Genomic DNA, 18,231 nt, shown 5'->3' with positions numbered 1-18,231 from the left:
TAATACATTAACATGCAAACATTATTTGGAATAGACATTAATCCCAGTGATCAATGTTAAGTACTACTGTTAGTAATTAGTGACTAAAATATTCTTCTAATCTTGCACATGTTTTTAAATAGTGGAAGATATTAGACGCATAGGATATTTGGTTCTAAAATATCTTATTCTGCTTCTGTGAAGTATCATTTTTATTGAATGTATACTGGAATAAAAAATTAATTGTTCCTTAAAAAAAATTCCTTGCATGATTTAACATTTGAATGTAGACATATGACATATGGGCCAGTTATAAATAGTTTCGATACCTGAAATGCCAAAATACCTTTCAAAAATATTTACTTTTAAATGCATGCTTCAAAATACGCTTTTACATTCGTATTGGAAATCTCATAAAGAAGATGATCACAAACAATTTTAAAATTTTTCCATATACTTCCATTTAAGGTTCGAATTTAAATGTTATCACTTAAAGCATGTTATATAATCTCCAACAATTATTATAGTACTTTATAATATTATAATGGAATTTCAGAGCAAGGATAAACCTTGGACAGATGTGACCCATCCCCTTCCCCATTATATACATGAAACAACTAAGTCCAAAGAGAAAAATAACACCCCAATGTACTGTAGTCCTTTGATAATGGAATATAACCATAATCCATGTTTCCCTACTTCCAATTCAATGTGCTATCCATCATATCACATTGAAACCTCTTCTTTAAGATGTATTATTAAGATATCTTATTATAAGATTAGGTTGAGCCATCATTTTGATTGTCTTTGTAATAAGAATCTACATTAATGAAGTTTTCAAGATCTTCCTTATATTTTAAAATTAACAGTCTAATTTTCCTTTTATGTATAAAGCCCTGTGAATAGTAAGTTCAGTACCTACCTGTCAAAGGAATGAAACTGCATAGGAAGAATAGCTTGTGTTTCTCTCTTCAGTGCTGGATCTGGGTATGGGATAGGTTCAGGGCCACATTCTGCTATTTCAACTGGAGCAGCCACAAGACTTTTCAGTATTTCCTTCACATTGATGCCTTTGGTTTGACTAATGCTAGATATGGATGGTGCAGGCTTCAACGTTTCACTGGGATTTTCAGTTAAGCTCTCTTGTGATTTCTTCACTTCGGATGACAAAGTGGATAAGAGTTCACTCATGGCATCAGGGCCTGTACTTGTTTCTAATTCTGCCCCATTCAGGATGCTAGCCACTTGCTCCTCTCCAATTCCTGAATCTGTATGGGGAATTGAACTTTCTACCTGAATATCTTCACCAGGAGTTGGTGTTTCTTTTTCTTTTATAGTGTCTGGAAATGCAGCCGGTGTTTCTGTAATGAAAGAAACTAGGTTAGAAAAAAGCTTCGAAAGTAAAAATCTTTTATTATTAATCAAATGTTTTCATATACTCAAATAAAGAAAATAAAACCTGTAGAAACAAAAAATTGCTAAATGGATGTGCATAGTAGTAACACAACTCAGTTGAAACGTATCATCCAGCCAGACATAATGGCTCATGCCTGTAACCCCAGCACTTTGGGAGGCTGAGGCAGGTGGATCACCTGAGGTCAGGAGTTTGAGACCAGCCTGGCCAACATGGCGAAACACCGTCTCTACTAAAAACACAAAAATAAGCTAGGCACGGTGGGATACGTCTAATCCCAGCTACTCGGGAGGCTGAGGCAGGAGAATTTCTTGAACCTGGAAGGTGGAGGCTGCAGTGAACTGAAATCATGCCACTGCACTCCTGCCTGGGCAACAAGAGCAAAACTCCATCTCAAACAAACAAAAAAAACCCAAAAAGATATCATCCAATACACCTACTATTTTGTTCAGGGAGCATCAAAATAATCCTCTTGCTTCTTAAATCATCTGGCATTTCAAAACTTATGCCTTCAAAAGCATCAGGAAATAGTTCCTATAACAATTTCCTAAAGCAGCTTATAAATAATAATTATATGATGTTCTCCTCTTATCCTTTGATTGTTAGCTGCCAATCATAGAAGAGAAATTCTTATATTTCTCTATTAGTTTCCTTAAAAATATAAAGTCATTTTTATACTTTCTTTGGTACTTCAATAACTAATAATATCTGAAATATTCAAGATAATTGAAGATAATTTTAAAATTACAATACGTAAAATTCTGACACACTTGAAAAATGCAAAGCAAGTCAAACGATTAGTTCAAAAGAATAAATACATTAATAATATAATAATGTTCCTCAAGGACAAGGCCTATATTTTGGAACACTCATGCTCATTCTTTGTAAATAAATATAAATTTCAATTTGTGAAAATTAAATCAGAAACACACATGTGCATATAACTACACAGATAATGAAATACACATATAATATTAACAACTAAAAGTAATGAAATAAAAAATCTTTAAAATGTTAAATTTCTATCAAATTTCATCATACAAAGGCTAATGTAATAAAGTTCTCCATATAATAAAATGTTACCAAATTCTAAATGATAACCTTGAAAAGTGTATCTCATCTAAGTATAATGGAGATAACAGTCCTTAACTGAATCATTTTGAATAAAGTAAGAGACCATTAAGCTACTGTATGTAAATTCACTGCAGTTCTCACTTTAAAGTAGAAACTCAGTAAATGTTAGCTATTTGTATTGCTTAAACTTGCATTTAAGTTTGAAAGTTTCATAATCTTTGAAAATGAGAAGCACAGACTAAATTATTTCAAAGATCTCCTAAAAATTGAAAATCAGTAAATTCTATATAACTTCTCTTAGATTTTGTTGTTATTATTTGCTTGTTTCTTTGAATTCAAAGGTTGTTAGGACAAGACACCAGGAAACTGCCCAACAGGAAAATAGGCTACCTTGATGTCAGCAAGACATCTCACAAAATCTTTTGTGAAATCTCTAGTAAGAACACAAGGAAGTGTTGTTCTGATGATAGAATTGTTGGGTGTGATCACAGCTTGCTGAAAGTTTTGTACATACATACTAAAAAATTAAAAACAGTATGAAGGGATTTTGTCAGTAACAGACTCAATTCTTGGGTGTTGTCTATTAGACAGTTTTTTTAATTGCTTGAATTTAGACTAATGGCATACCATTCAAATTTCCTGAGGGTGTGAATTTATAATACTTTTTCTAGGATAAGCATCAGAAAATGTTGCCAGGTTTTGAAATAAAATCTCCCATTTCCCCCCCCCTTTTCTTTTGAGTCAAATTATATCAAATCTATACATTAAATTAGGAATAAATAACATCTTCATATTATTCAATATTCCTAATATCAAATACTAATTTAAACTGACTTAAAATATGCATTTATCACAATGCAATGTTATATCATAGTTTTCCTCATATTTATTGAATAGGTTTAAATTTTGTTTATTTGTTAGTTTGGTCAAAGATGATAGACTGAAAGAATAGATTAATCTGTGGAATATGATAATAATATTCAAACATTCATATTGGATGACCAATGTGAAAATCAGGGTAGATTCTTTACTGCTTCCAATATTAAAAATTAAAATAACTGCATTTGAGAAGACAATGTCAATAATAGTAGGCAAAGGACTAGAGAAGGAAACAGGTAAGAAGTAAAGACAACACTCTGGCATTTTTAATGAAATCTTGTCAGAGAAGACTAAGACTTAAATTAGAATAGTAACCCTAGAAATGAGAAGGAGGAGAAGACTAAGGATATTTCTGAAATATCTAGGTTAAGAAAAAGAGTGGTAATATGTCACTAACTGAGAAAGGAATAAAATGAGATTTCTTCAGGAGAATAATTAACTAAATTTTGAATCACTTTTAGTCTACAGAATCTCTAAGATATTTATATCTGTAGGTCAAAAGAAGAATAGACGTACATTTTGGGATCATTCAAACTGAGACAATAGTCAAAATTTTGGAAGTTGATAAATAACCTACAAATCTAGAATAAGAAGATAAGATGACTGAGGCAGTTATTTTCATTATTAGAGACACCACTGAATACAGTTTAACATACATTTGCATCTATGGATTGTACATTTTTTGAGAGAAAACAATTGCAGCAAAATATCAGGAGAGAATTAAATAGTTTAAATAGTTACAGTGACAAGAGGACAGAAAATGTAAATGCAGAAACAAAAACTTTAACAACAACAAAAACAAAACAGTGTCATGGTTACTAGCATGGTCTAATTTTTATAGAGTTTAATTATCAAAAGTCATATAATCATATCTAACACTTAGTGTGAATTTAGCTAATTTACAGATATGGTCTAGTGTTTTGACTTTCCATTAATATAATGTCTAAGTATCGTTATATATGACATGTTACATTAACAGCTACACAAAAAGTTTAAACTTCTCAAGTTATATTAGACTGGAATATAAGCATTTCACTAGCAAACAAAATATCTAAAGTTATAAAATCTGATTTGGTGTTCACAAGCTACCACATCAAAAGACTTTTGCCACCAACTACATAATATTTTGCTTTTCTGCTCAACTATTTGACTTACAATGGACATTAAAATCTTTAACTTTCTAACTAGATACTTGAAACTTCAATATAAATGTTGACCTGTAGATTATAAAACACAATTAAAAGTTTCTAGAAATCAAATATTAGAATATTTTCAAATAGCTCATCAAAATATGTACATAGTACTAAAAACATCTCAATTTTATTTTTATTGAGGCTGATAAAAGAATGATTTCAAAAAAGAAGTAGTAATTTTGATATTTCAATGACTTTTATTCAAATAAATATGTTTTGTAAAGCATACACGCTGTGATATTACATAGAAATAAAACTAAATGCCAATAGGATATTTTATAATAGCAATAAAAAAACAGATCAGTAGTCAAAAAACCTACAAATTTCTCAGTATGCATTTACATCTTTAACAGAACATGCTCTCAGTTGATACCATAAACTTCAACTTAGATAACTTATGTTTCCAGAATACCTCTTTGTGACACTAAAGTACTTTGAGGATTTAATCCATGATTTAAATAGGAAGTTAGGCATGAACTGCAGGGAAACCATAAATGATTGCATCTGTGTAGGTTATATTAATCACAGGCATGTAAGTCTTCAATAGCTCTTATCAGTTTCTGTAGCAACAGGCAATGTCAGTGCACAGAGCAGAAACATTACTAGCCAGAGTGATCTTAACCTTGTCAGAAACAGGCATTTGGATGCCAGATGTCTCTTTTTCTTACTGTTTTTCATTGACTATAATGAGTTCATCTAATACATTTTGAGAAAAATATGAGGACAACTTCAGCAAATGACATGATATTTACACAGTGACTTCACGTATCACATTCCTTCCTCCAAAAATCCTGTCTTACCATGATTTATGAAGAATTTCAATATGTCTTACATATTAAATTACTGAAATTGCCATTTTCCAAACTCTGTAAATAAGGAATATCATGAACGAAACATACAGCACCTTGTTAGTATAGCACTAAAAATTATATTAAGCTTTGGCACTTCAAATAATAATATAAGCAAACTAAATCACTGTAATTTAAAATAAAACATAAAAAAGCTGTATGTAACTAACTTACACATTTTGTTTATATTAAATCCATAAATGCAAAATTAATTAAATATCTTAACTCCAAAGAGGAAAAAAATACACAAAAAGATTTTAAATCCTCATTAAAGTTCATTTTAAACAAAAATACTGCAATGAATTAATTGTTTGAAATTATTTATATATGATTTATTTTGTTTGCTTGCTACACTAAGTGTATGAAAAGAATACAACTTCAGGAATTAAATATTATTACTAAATTATATGCCCATAAGAGACAAATGAAAATTAAGAGCCAAGAAAATCTTCTAATTGATGTTTTGACTACACTGTGTCAACATGTGGGTCTCTCTGAGTTTATCCTACTTGGAGTGCATTGAACTTTTTAGACATACATACTAATGATTTTCATCAACTGTAGGGAGTTTTCAGGCCAATATTTCTTCAAATTTTCTTTCTGCTCCATTCTTTTTCTCGTCTTTCCTCTGGGACTCCCAGTATACATATGTTGGTTCAACTTAATAGTGTCACAAAGGTCTGTGAGGCTCTGTTCACTTTTCTTTATTCTTTCTTTGTTCTGTTCCCCAGCGCAGGATAAACACAATTGAGCTATCTTCACGTTGCTGATTCTTTTCCTGCCAGCTCAGATCTTCTGCTGAACCCCTCTAAGTGAATTTTTCATTTCAGTTATTACAATTTTCAACTCCAGAATTTCTATTTGGTTCTTTATTACACATATCTTTATTGGTATCCTCCTTTTGGTGAGATATCGCTCTTATACCTTTAGTTCTTTAGAAAATGCTTCCTGTAATTACTTGAGCATATGTAAAATAGCTGGTTTAAAGTGTCTATCCAGTAAGTTCTATATCTGGGCTTCCTCAGGGGCATTTTATATCAACTGCTTTGTGCCCCCTGTGTATTGACCATGCTTTCCTATTTCTTTGCTTGTCTCGTAATTCTTTTTGTTGTAAACTGGATATTTTAAATAACATAATGTGGCAATCATGGAAATCTGACCCCGCCTACAGTTTGTTCTTGTTCTCTTTATTCATTTTCCTGAACTAATTCTGTAAAATCTGTTTTCCATCATCTGTAGCCACTTAAGTCTCTGCTCAGTTAACCTAGTGGTCAGCTAATGATTGCACAGACATTGTCTTAAATGTCTTGAACCAATAAATTTTCCACCCTTTGCCACAGGCTCTGTGTGTGTGTGTTTGGGTATGCTTGCAATGTTCCCATGGTTTAAAACTCTCTCTTAGCCTGCGCTTCCTTCTTGTGCTGGGCCTCAAGGTCAGCCAAGGGTGAGAGACTGAGGCCTTCTCAGGTCTTCCCTGGGCCTGAGGACAGCCCCAGGAATCTGGATATCTCATTCTCACATCTGTTTAAGCTTTTAGGCAAGGTTCTTGTTTGCCCCAACTGGCACTGTCACTTTGGGCAGTTGCAACATTAAAAAAAATGCTGATTATTTTCAACAAACACCTTGGAGACAGGCTTTTCTTACTAAACACACTCTAGATTAGGTCAAATAATAATAAGCCCTGTGAATGGAGTTTTTCCAGGAAGATTCCATACAGCTCGAATAGTTATAATGCTCTAAGGTCGAGACTTTCTAAGGAATTCTAAACCTAACCTACTCCCACTCCTATCCTCAGTGGCTGCTAGGCTACTGGTTTTCAAAACTATCACTGGTGTCTGGCCTCTGGTTTTCAAAGCTACCATAGAGCTGAGGAAAGGTAGATGGCAACAGGGTGAGTTAAATCACTCTAAATCTTGCTGTTCTTATAAAGGTCTAGAGTTTTTCTGGGATTAACACCCTCTGGGTTGTTGTAAGCCTCTGATTGCTTTCCGAAGAACTGAAAAAGTTGATTTTGACAGTTTTTGCCAGTGTTCTTCTCATTGCTCTTTTAGAGAAGCAGTATTTTGGAGGTTCTTACTTTGCTCTTCCCAAAGTCCCACTTACAAGTAATGTTTAGAACTCAAATTTTAATGTAGTTATAATTTTTATATTTTAAATAAATTATCGACTAGAACTTACAATATATTCATATATATGTATTTTGCTTTTCTCTTGCCCTAGCTGGTTTTTACTCTTTTTCCTTTTCTTCTCAAAGGAAAAAAAACCATAAATCCTATTAAAATGTATCATGCACTTTTATAATGCAATAGAGGCAACCAATAACACTAATTATAAAATGCCAACATATATAATTATATATCTGATAAAGGTTTAATACCCAAAATATATGAGGAACTCAGCTCAACAGCAACAAAACAAATAACCCAATTAAAGCATAGGCAAATAACTTGAATAGACATTTCCCAAAAGAAGACAAACAGCTAACATGTATATAAAAAATGCTCAACTTCACTAATTATTAGAGGAATGCAAATTAAAACCGCAAGGAAATATCACCTCACACAGGATGGCTATTATTGAAAATGTGGCCAGGCGCAGTGGCTCACATCTGTCATCATAGCACTTTGAGATGCATAGGCAGGTGGATCACTTGGGGTGGGGAGCTCAAGCCCAGCCTGGGCAAGATGGTGAAACCTCGTCTCTACTAAAAATACAAAAATTAGCCCGGCACGGTGGGGCATGCCTGTAATCCAAGCTACTCGGGAGGCTGAGCGGTACAATCACTTGAACCCGGGAGGCGGAGGTTGCAGTGAGCCAGGATCGCACCACTGCACTCAAGCAAGGGTGACAAAGTGAGACTCCATCTCAAAAAAAAAAAACCAAAAAAAAAAAAAAAAGTAAAATATAAGTGTTGGAGAAGATGTGAAGAAAAGGGAACCCTTGTACACTGTTGATGGGACTGAAAATTAGGAGAGGTATTATGGAAAATGGTATTGAGATTCTTCAAACAATTAAAAATAGAACTACCATACGATTCAACAATTCTACTTCAGGGTATATATCCAAGTGATATGAAATCACTATTTGAAAGAGGTATGTGCACCCTGATGTTCATTGCAGCATTATTCACAATAGTCAAGATATGGAATCAAGTGTCTACTGACGAACAGATGAATGAATAAATAAAAGGTATATACACAATGGAACACTATTCAGCCATAAAAAAAGAAACTCCTGTCATTTATGAGAACATGGATGAATCTGGAGGACACGGCATTAAATTAAGTCAGACATAAAAAGACAAATATAGGTATAATTTTACTTATATAGGGAATCTTAAAAAGTTGAACTCACAGAAGTGAAGAGTAGAATGGTGGTTACTAGGGACTGGGAAGATGTTCATCAAAAGGACCAATGTTTCAGTTACAGAGACGGAATAAATGCTGGTGATCTATTTTCCACCATGGTGACTATAGTTAATAATGTATCAGTACTTGAAAACTGCTGAGAATAAACTTTAAACATTCTTACCACAAAAAAAAATGATATGTGAGGTGATGAAGACATTAATTAGCTTGACTTAATCATTCCCTAATGCATACAAATATCAGTATATCACATTGTACACCATAAATACATAAACTAAAAAAAAGTTAGTTATGATTACCCTCTTGAAGCATACATTCTAATAAATGATTAAACAAAGCATTGAATAGAAGAAAGGAAATAAAACAAGATGATATGAGAAAGAATAATAATGGAAAGGAAGCTAGTCAGTTACAGGAGTCAGGGAAGGCCTCTCGGAGAAGGTGACCTGAAGAATGAGTAGGTACCAGTCACACACAAAACAGGGAAAAGAGCCAAAATCCAGGAACAAAATACAAACATCCTGAGGCATGAAAATGCTTGGCATGATTAAAAAACTAGAAGGTAGTCTGACGGTTTCGTAGTGAGAAGAAGAAAGAATAGCATGAGATAAAGTTGGAAACGTAGTCAACAGTCATCTTATCTAGGGCCCTTGTGAAATGTTACTCTAAATACTACTAAAAATTTTATGTCAAGAAAGGACATAATCTGCTTTATCTTTTGAAACCACGAAATTGGTAGCAAAACTGTAAAAATAAAAGAATAACGATCAGTAAGAGAAGTAAGGAACCCACTGTGGAGTTGATTATTGTAATTGAGGCAAGTCAGAATTAGAGTAGTTTTGCCATGTTAAGGCATTTTAACTTTGTCCCAAAAATTACAGGGAGCCTTTTGAGAATTTTAGGAAGAAAAATTACTTTATTATAGTTATTATATATTATAAAATATTTACTATATTAAAATGGTACATAAATTATACTTACTACCTTACTATATTGTATTATATATAAGTGTTATTTCCAAAATTGTCAGTAATAAACCGAGAGAAAGCCTAGAAACTAAGAGTCCAATGAAGAAACTATGGCAATACTTCAAAAAGGGATTTGAGTCTGAACTAAGGGATTACATCAAAATTTAAAAAGAGAGACCAGAGAGCTAATTCAGAGTTTTCTTAAAGTCTCAAAAAGGAGCTGAAAGAAGGGAGTGGGGTGTAAAGGAGCTGAAAGAAGGGAGTGGGGTGTGAAGGAGCTGAAGAGTAGTCCAGAAAAGAGTTTCTCAAACTATTTGTGAAAATTTACTTTTATGTCCTCAATCCATCATTCGCTGATACGTTTAGAAAATAAAATATAAAATTTTATTTACCAATTGTAGCAAATTACTGAAAAAATAAAAAATTTTAAAACTACACAAAATAAAAGCACAAATGTTTTTGTTATTTGATTAGGCAGACATAAAATTACACATCAATAAATATAATCAGACAAAAATAGCACAAAGAAAAAGGATACAATTATAAAAATGGCCTGCGTTGTTCACCGAAAGTGAACTGGTGATTAATTTAGACAACGACTATTACACTTGTAACTTCTCTTCATTATACAACATAACTAAACAAAAAATTTTAGGTAAAGAGTGATCCTCACCTCCCAAATGCCTATATGAATATTTTGAACAAACACTGCGATTATAAATAAAGTTTATGATGTTGACTATGAGCTTTTTGCTGGTTAATTTATCTAATCTAAGGTGAACTGGCAATAAAGCAACTCGGGAAATAATAAATACTTAAATTGTTTTTGTTTTATGTCAATAACACTCAAAGAGGAGAAAGTAGTGTCACACAGATATGTTGATGGAATGAAAACTCTTCTACATTTTGTATAGTCATAGTAAGATATAAGTTATATTTCAATGACAGAAATGGATTCTAGATCCATGAATTTGCTATCTGTGAATCTTCTATTGCTGGAAAATAAAATATAAAATAGTCTGCCCAGTCCATAAAATGACAGGTGATAACTTGAAAGATGAACCAAATCAGATCATTCCTAAAGATCAGAATACTTAATAATTTTTTTTCTTTGAAAAAGGGTCTTGCTCTGTTGCTCAGGCTGGAGTGCAGTAGGCACAATCACGGCTCACAGCAACCTAAACTTCCTGGACTTAAGCAATCTTCCCACCTCAGCCTCCTGAGTAGCTGGGACTACAGGTACATGCCACCATGCCTGGTTAATTTTTTAATTTTTTGTATAGACGGGGTCTCACTACATTGCCCAGGCTGGTCTCAAACTCCTGGTCTCAAGCTATCCTCTCTCCTCGGCCTCCCAAAGTGCTGGGATTATAGGCATGCACCACCGAGCTGGGCCGATAATTATTATTAAATTGTGAAACATATCACAGAAATTGTGTACCTCTAAGATTTTAACTTTTGTTTGTGCTCTTTGAACATATCTATCATGAAAAAATATCTTTCCCTGTTTGGAAGCATTGAGTTTATGAAAAATATTTGACATTTTCCCCCAATAACCACTGCACTACAGCATGCAATAACAGTTATGATAATCTGCCACAGTATCACATAATATAAAGAATAATAGCAAGTTTACCACATTGGCCTTAAAGTAATTCAAAATTTTATTATGCTACTAACACCACTGTTCAGTGTAACTGAAACTATTTTCAGTTTAACTGACACTATTTTCATAGCAAGACTTTCTTGACAATGTGTATTAATATTCTGATATAGGCTCCTTAATCTGGGCAGATACATCCGGATACTTTCCATAGCAGAGCCTTTGGAACACACTCCACCAGACAAACTCCAGGCAATGTTTGCTGACAATCTCATCCTTTTTTTTGGTTTGCACAGTTTAGAGCTAGATGTGTTTGTCAGCCAGCAGTGAAGTTGAAAACAATATTTTTCCCTTCATTTCATCATGCTGTTCAAAGGTTGCACATTTATAAAAAATAATATTTGTACATTCATCAAGTTGTAACAAAAATATTTTGCTAGCTTTATTTGTTCCAAAAGTTGCTGTTCCATATGATTAGCCAGTTATGGAGTACGCTGAAGTATTGTATCACCTGGAGCTCAGGGTCCTCTTCAAAACTCATTCAATTATTGGCAGAATTCAGTTCCTTCCTGCTGTAGGACTAAAGTCCCCACTTTCCTGCTGGCTGTCAGCTGGTGAGTGCTATTAGCTATGTGGTTTTCTCAGGTCCTTGCTCCTCCATCTAAGCAATAAGATGGTCACCTCCATCTAAGCAATAAAGATCCTCCTTCATGTCAAATCTCTCTCACATTTCAAGTCTCTCGGACTTCCTGTTCTGTGACCAGAGGAGGAAACTCTCTTCTTTTACAGAGCTCACGCGATTAGGTCAAGCTCGCCTGGATAATCACCATTTCTTAAAGACTAATGTGCCATACAGCATAACCTAATCACAGGAGTAAACACCATCATATTTACCATCCCAGAAATTTTGCAGAGTGCGTACACAGGAAAATCTTGGCACTATCACAGAATTCTACCTATTATAATCCTTTGTTCTGAAGTCAGTAATCTCATGTTACTCCTACACAGAGATATTACCATTTTGGCTAATGTATTTTTCATCTCTAAAATTGTCATTCTTTTCTTTATATCTTCCAATTCTCTCCTCAATATGCTACCTTTTTCCATTACATTGAAAAACATCTTGAATATACATGTAATGGCTTCTATAATGTCCGTATCTGATAGTTCTGCCATTTCTGTTGTCTCAAAATCTGTTTCTATTCACTGATTTTTTTTCTTTTGCTTATGCATCACATTTTTCTCCTTCTTTGCATGTTTAGTAATTTTTGTTGGACGCCTAACATTTAATTTTATGGTTTTTCATAAGGACTTTTCGCATTTCTTTAAACAGTGTTGGGGCTTTGTTCTAACTGGAAGTTAAATAACATATAGATCAGTTTGATGCTTTCAAGGCACGTTTTTAAGGTTTATTCTAGAGTAGCCTTTATATTAGGCTCATTTAGTCCCATTACTAAATTGTGACTCTCCTGAGATCTCTCCTGAGTGCTACCACTATGCATATTAATATACATATAATTAGGTATCCTTAATTTATAGATGATACTTGAAATGTAATAAAATACAAATATAAAAGCTATACTTCGCTCTCAATAGCTAGGTATAAATACAACATATCAAATCTCCATGAAACCTGAGGTATATACTTGTTTATAAACAATTATATCATGAATATTTATTTTAAAACAATTCATGAAATAAGAATACCCAAACAGGTCAGGAGATGAGGTCAATATTACCTTTGTAAAATGAGTGGCCAAAGCTCTGCTCAGGAATTAACTTGGCAAGGAATCCATGGTTCAAACTTGGATGAGGGATAGATGGTATGACCACAACTGTGGAGAAAATCATGGAATCAAATTTGAGCCAGCATGTAACAACCTGCCACATGGTCCACTGAAGATCCATGACAATTCTATATTACTGCAACATGCAAACAATACTAGCAATAACAAATGCATATCTGAAGAAAAGAGGTATGTATTAAGAGAAAGAAAATAATACACTTGTTAAGTACAGTAATTCTAGCAACATACACAGAGACATACAAATACACAAGAAAATCAGAACTAGAAGGTTCACTATACTATTACTTTTTGTACATATAATGGATATAAAAGCATTAAAATTGAAGAAAAAGAAGACGATAAGTCTTAGTGTTTTAAATGGTGAAAAAACATGAACTGGAATGGTAGGATGATGTTTAATTTGAATAATAAAATTAAAAGCAAAAGTATATTATAATGAAATATTCTCATGTTTATGTGTTAAAAGTACATGTATCATGCAACAGCAAAATACTGTAGCTAAAACATAATCCATATCTCCATGACATCAATAAAAGGTACATGAAATAGGATATGCTTATGAAAAACAAGATGCAGAGATTTGACCACTAATTTCTACTCACTTTTTAAAATATCCATTTTATTTATAAATCATATGCATTTATTTAGGAAAGAAAATTTCAACTACAAATTAATCCAGTGGTACATGAAATAACCATTAGGTTATCAAGGTTTCACTGCAAACAATAGAGAAACAACCTTGATATAAACACCTGGAAGGAAAAGATAATGATAGAAGGTGTCCAATATTAAAATGTTAGTTGCCAGAAACTGTGTTTATGCTGTTGAAGTAGAGTGGGCAAAGCTAGTAACGCAAGAACTGCTGCAACATGAGCATTTTCTGCAAATGAAAAAGGCAGCATGACCCAAGGTGGTTCACTGTTGTCCATGTTAACTTTCCACAAGTCTTTGATTTTAGTTGAGGCCACTTTGGTATAAAGTTTAGAACACATGTTTGATTATAAATCACTGATAGAATATTTAGATACTGAATTAACTGTATACAGCTGAGAAAGAAAAAAATCCAACTTTTGAGCTTGGCTACAAAGATTTGTATTTTGGCTTGTCCTTGGCATTGAACAACTCTATAATGACTTTCTACTTTCATGTTTATAAAGGTTAAAAAAGTAATATATTTAACAATATATAAGTTACTTGCATATTAAATAGTGGTATAAATTAATGATTTGTATTAATAAATGAGAAACACTGAAACCAAAGCTATACTGATAAAATCAGAATGTAGCAACTATATAAAATACCATTCATACATTTTTGTTGAATTAAGGAATACTAAATGAGCATTTCTATACCAACAATTCATAAATATTTGAGGTGATTATGAAGAGGTCCAGTTTAAATCTAGATGTAAAAGTGAAAAAAAGGAGATACATCATGGTGAATATTCAAATAATTATACAATGTTAGGTACCTGTACTTGTTGGTGAATTTATTTCTTGCCTGATGTTTCTACCTGGTTGGCTTCCAGTTCTTGTGGTCTCTCTCTGGGGTTCTAATATATCACGATACTTGGAAACCATCAGAACCGAAATGAAGTAAACAACAGCCAGAGCTAAGAACTGTGCTTGTTTGCTATCATCCTATGAAAAATGAAAAGACAGTTTTAACACTCAAACTTTTTGAAGTATAAGTTCTTAAAGCACTAGAAATTGCTATTTTATTATCTTTATGGAGGCAAAATATGACATGTAACTTTTATGAAAACCTGCTAAATATATATTTTTATTTAATAAGTATTATTTAACTATAAATATAAAACTCCTAAAATATATCATCCATAGGTTGGAATGTAATTTCCAAAAACTAGAATATTAAAATTTCATTCTTTGTCCATTTTTGTCCATTATTATCTACTACTTACATAACAACATAGTATGTGTGCTTATAAAATATGTAGATGGCATAAAGTTGAACAGAATAATTTAATGTCCTGGATTTTTAAAAAATCAAGGGTTTATATACTATAACTGAATAAAATTAATAGGATAAAACTACAACTGAAATACATATAAAATCCTAGTGTAACTGGAACAAGAGACTATATGAATACAAAATAAAGGAGAAATAAACAATGGGGGAGCAGAAAACATGAATTTACATAAGCTCAATATGAGCCAGAAGTACGATTATGGCAGCATAAGAAAAAGCTAATTCAATCTTTGATCGTATCAACAGGTAACATTTGACAAACCCTTCTAGACAATGGCTTAGGCAAAGATTTCATGACCAAGAACCCAAAAGCAAATGCAACAAAAACAAAGATAAATAGGCGGGACTTAATTAAACTAAAGAGCTTCTGCACAGCAAAAAGATCAGTTAGCAGAATAAACAGGCAACTCACAGAGTGGGAGAAATTCTTCACAATCTATTCATCCGACAAAGAACTAATAGCCACAATCTACAAGGAACTCAAACAAATTAGCAAAAAAAAAAAAAACTCATCCAAAAGTGGGCTAAAGACATAAACAGACAATTCTCAAAAGAAGATATACAAATGGCCAACAAATATATGAAAAATGCTCAACATCACTAATTATCAGGGAAATGCAAATCAAAACCACAATGTGATACTACCTTACTCTCACAAGAATGGCCATAATCAAAAAATAAATTATTAGCACAGATGCGGTGAAAAGGAAACACTTCTACACTGCTGGTGGGAACATAAACTAGTACAACCACTGTGGAAAACAGTGTGGAGATTCCTTAAAGAACTAAAAGAATTATCATTTGATCCCGGAATCCCACTACTGGGTGTTTACCCAGAGGAAAAGAAGTCAGCATATGAAAAAGATACTTGCACATGCATATTTATAGCAGCACAATTTTCAATTGCAAAAATGTGGAACCAGCACAAATGCCCATCAATCAATGAGTGGATAAAGAAACTGTGGTATATATATATACTATGTCACGCTACTCAGCCACAAAAAGTAATGGAATAATGGCATTTGCAGCAACCTAGATGGGATTGGAGACTATTATTCTAAGTGAAGTAAGTAACTCAGGAATGGAAAACCATCATATGTTCTCACTCATAAGTGGAAGCTAAGTTATGGTGCAAAGGCATAAAAATGATACAATGGACTTTGGGGACTAGAAGGGAAAAGTGTGGGAAGTGGGTGAGGGATAAAAGACTACAAATTGGGGTCAGTGTATATTGATCAGGTGATGGGTGCATCAAAGTCTCACAAATCGCCACTAAAGAACTTACTCATGTATTCAAATACTACTGTTTCCCGAAAACCTATGGAAATAAAACATTTTTTAAAAGAAATAATAGTCCATTATTCTGCACAGGAAAAATGACTCTAAAACACTGCCAATATTTCAGGCTCCTCATTTCCAAACTCGAAGATAAAATGGAGTTTTTCCAGAGGAGAACAGCAAATGGTAAAAGGTCTGAAAAAAACTGGCCAAGTCAGAAAGCGATGATAGTTAAAACAATGGCTGTGGTATGGTAGAGAGATAACTTTAAAATAAGTATGCTTTCCAAAAATATAACAAGCTTCATGTAACCTTGAGAGCTCTATTCAAAAAGCCTAGATAAACTTCTTTCAGGGAAATAATAAGTATCAAGTCTAAATTATATGACCTCTAATATACTAGAGTATATCTAAGGAATAAAATGTAAATCTTTATTAAGCTTCTTTTATAAGCTAGGTAAAACATACTTTCAAACCGAAACTGAAAGCAGTTACTGTGGCCCACGGATAATAGGCAGAATAAGAAATAAGGAAAACAAACAAGCAATAAATTCTAGTAACTCAATTAACAGGCACTTTATATTTATTCATCTAAGCACAATGCAAACAAGATTCATAATTTATGTGCATTTGCAGGCCAAAAGCAAATAAGACATATTTATTGACGATTTAATATTGTGAAACAGTCTGGCTAATGGGGAAAATGACCAAAATACATAAAATCTGTTCCGAATAATTCTTAATTTACTATTTCATACATTGTGGGTTATAGCTTTCCTAGAGATACTTTGTCTTACAAACGGTTTAAAATGCATATTCCTTGCATTACAATGATGATACGATAAACACAGAGAGAAGTGAAGAAATCAAATGCCTAAGCAGTTATTACAAAGGAAAATGAAGCACAATCAGATTAAAAAAAGATACCAACCAAGAACGGATTCACACATTGCTCAAGTTATGACAGACCATAATATCCCATAATACTTCTATTTCTAACACTAGAAACTCAGTACCAGGCAATCAGAAGGCATTCAACAAATACGTGTGGAATGAATGAATGCCAACTACACAGTGGCAAAGCGGTAAATAACAGACACTAAACTGCTGTCACAGCTACAGGAAAATCTCCTTTATATATGGCATGAAAAGAGTTAGGTTTTTTTTTTTTTTAACCCAGATCTCCTAGTCAATTGTGCTTCTTATTCCCAGTTCTGTCTTTGGAAATGAAGCTCAGTATATATAGAGGCTAAACATCTGGGGAATGACTAAATTTGTATACAAATTAATTGACTTGCTCAGGTATTTTATTACTGAGAAAACATGAGCTGTATAATGTTTCTCCGGTCTGCTTTAAGTGTTGCCCTGGTGTACCTTCCGAACAACATCAAGGTAATATAACTTGTATTAATTGGTTTTATATTATGTATCAAGCACTAAATACATATTATCCTAAGCTTCCAGTTAAGGGTTAAGAAAAAGTTAAGACTCAGCAACACTGAGACCACACAACTGGTATAAGGTAGAGTCAGAATTCAAACCCAAATCTTTCCAAAGCATTCTCTTTTCATCACCATATTTCACAGATACAACCACTGCTGGGTTATCCAACATATTTATAAAATATTCATGAATTTGACGGAAATGATCATCATCTACCATATAACCTAATTCAAAATTTACTAACAATTTAAACACAATGTCACCCTTAATAGAAACTCCTTCGGTATGTTATATGTTACATCTGACTGTGCCTTTCGAGATGAAGATGTGCTCCATGTTTTTAATCCTTCATTCATTAAAAAAAATCCTTTTCACAACACATTTTTTT

The 18,231-nt window shown here is 33.0% G+C and overlaps 1 protein-coding gene across 8 annotated transcripts in view; it reads right to left on the bottom strand.

Moving 5' to 3' along the window:
* NBEA (neurobeachin) overlaps positions 1-18,231 on the bottom strand; it is a 754,643-nt gene that overhangs the window by 486,721 nt on the left and 249,691 nt on the right. For all 8 annotated transcript variants that reach the window (XM_054446222.2, XM_063650755.1, XM_063650757.1 and 5 more), the window contains 3 exons: positions 14,606-14,774; positions 13,066-13,161; positions 902-1,340 (listed from right to left, as the gene is read on the bottom strand). In XM_054446222.2, coding sequence (XP_054302197.1) covers positions 902-1,340; positions 13,066-13,161; positions 14,606-14,774 — 704 coding nt within the window. The remainder of the gene's footprint in view (positions 1-901; positions 1,341-13,065; positions 13,162-14,605; positions 14,775-18,231) is intronic.

This window comes from Pongo pygmaeus, chromosome 14, assembly GCF_028885625.2.
Source record: "Pongo pygmaeus isolate AG05252 chromosome 14, NHGRI_mPonPyg2-v2.0_pri, whole genome shotgun sequence".
Taxonomy (NCBI): Eukaryota; Metazoa; Chordata; class Mammalia; order Primates; family Hominidae; genus Pongo; species Pongo pygmaeus.
Note: the sequence above shows the minus strand (reverse complement) of the source record. Positions and strands in the feature narration are given on the sequence as shown.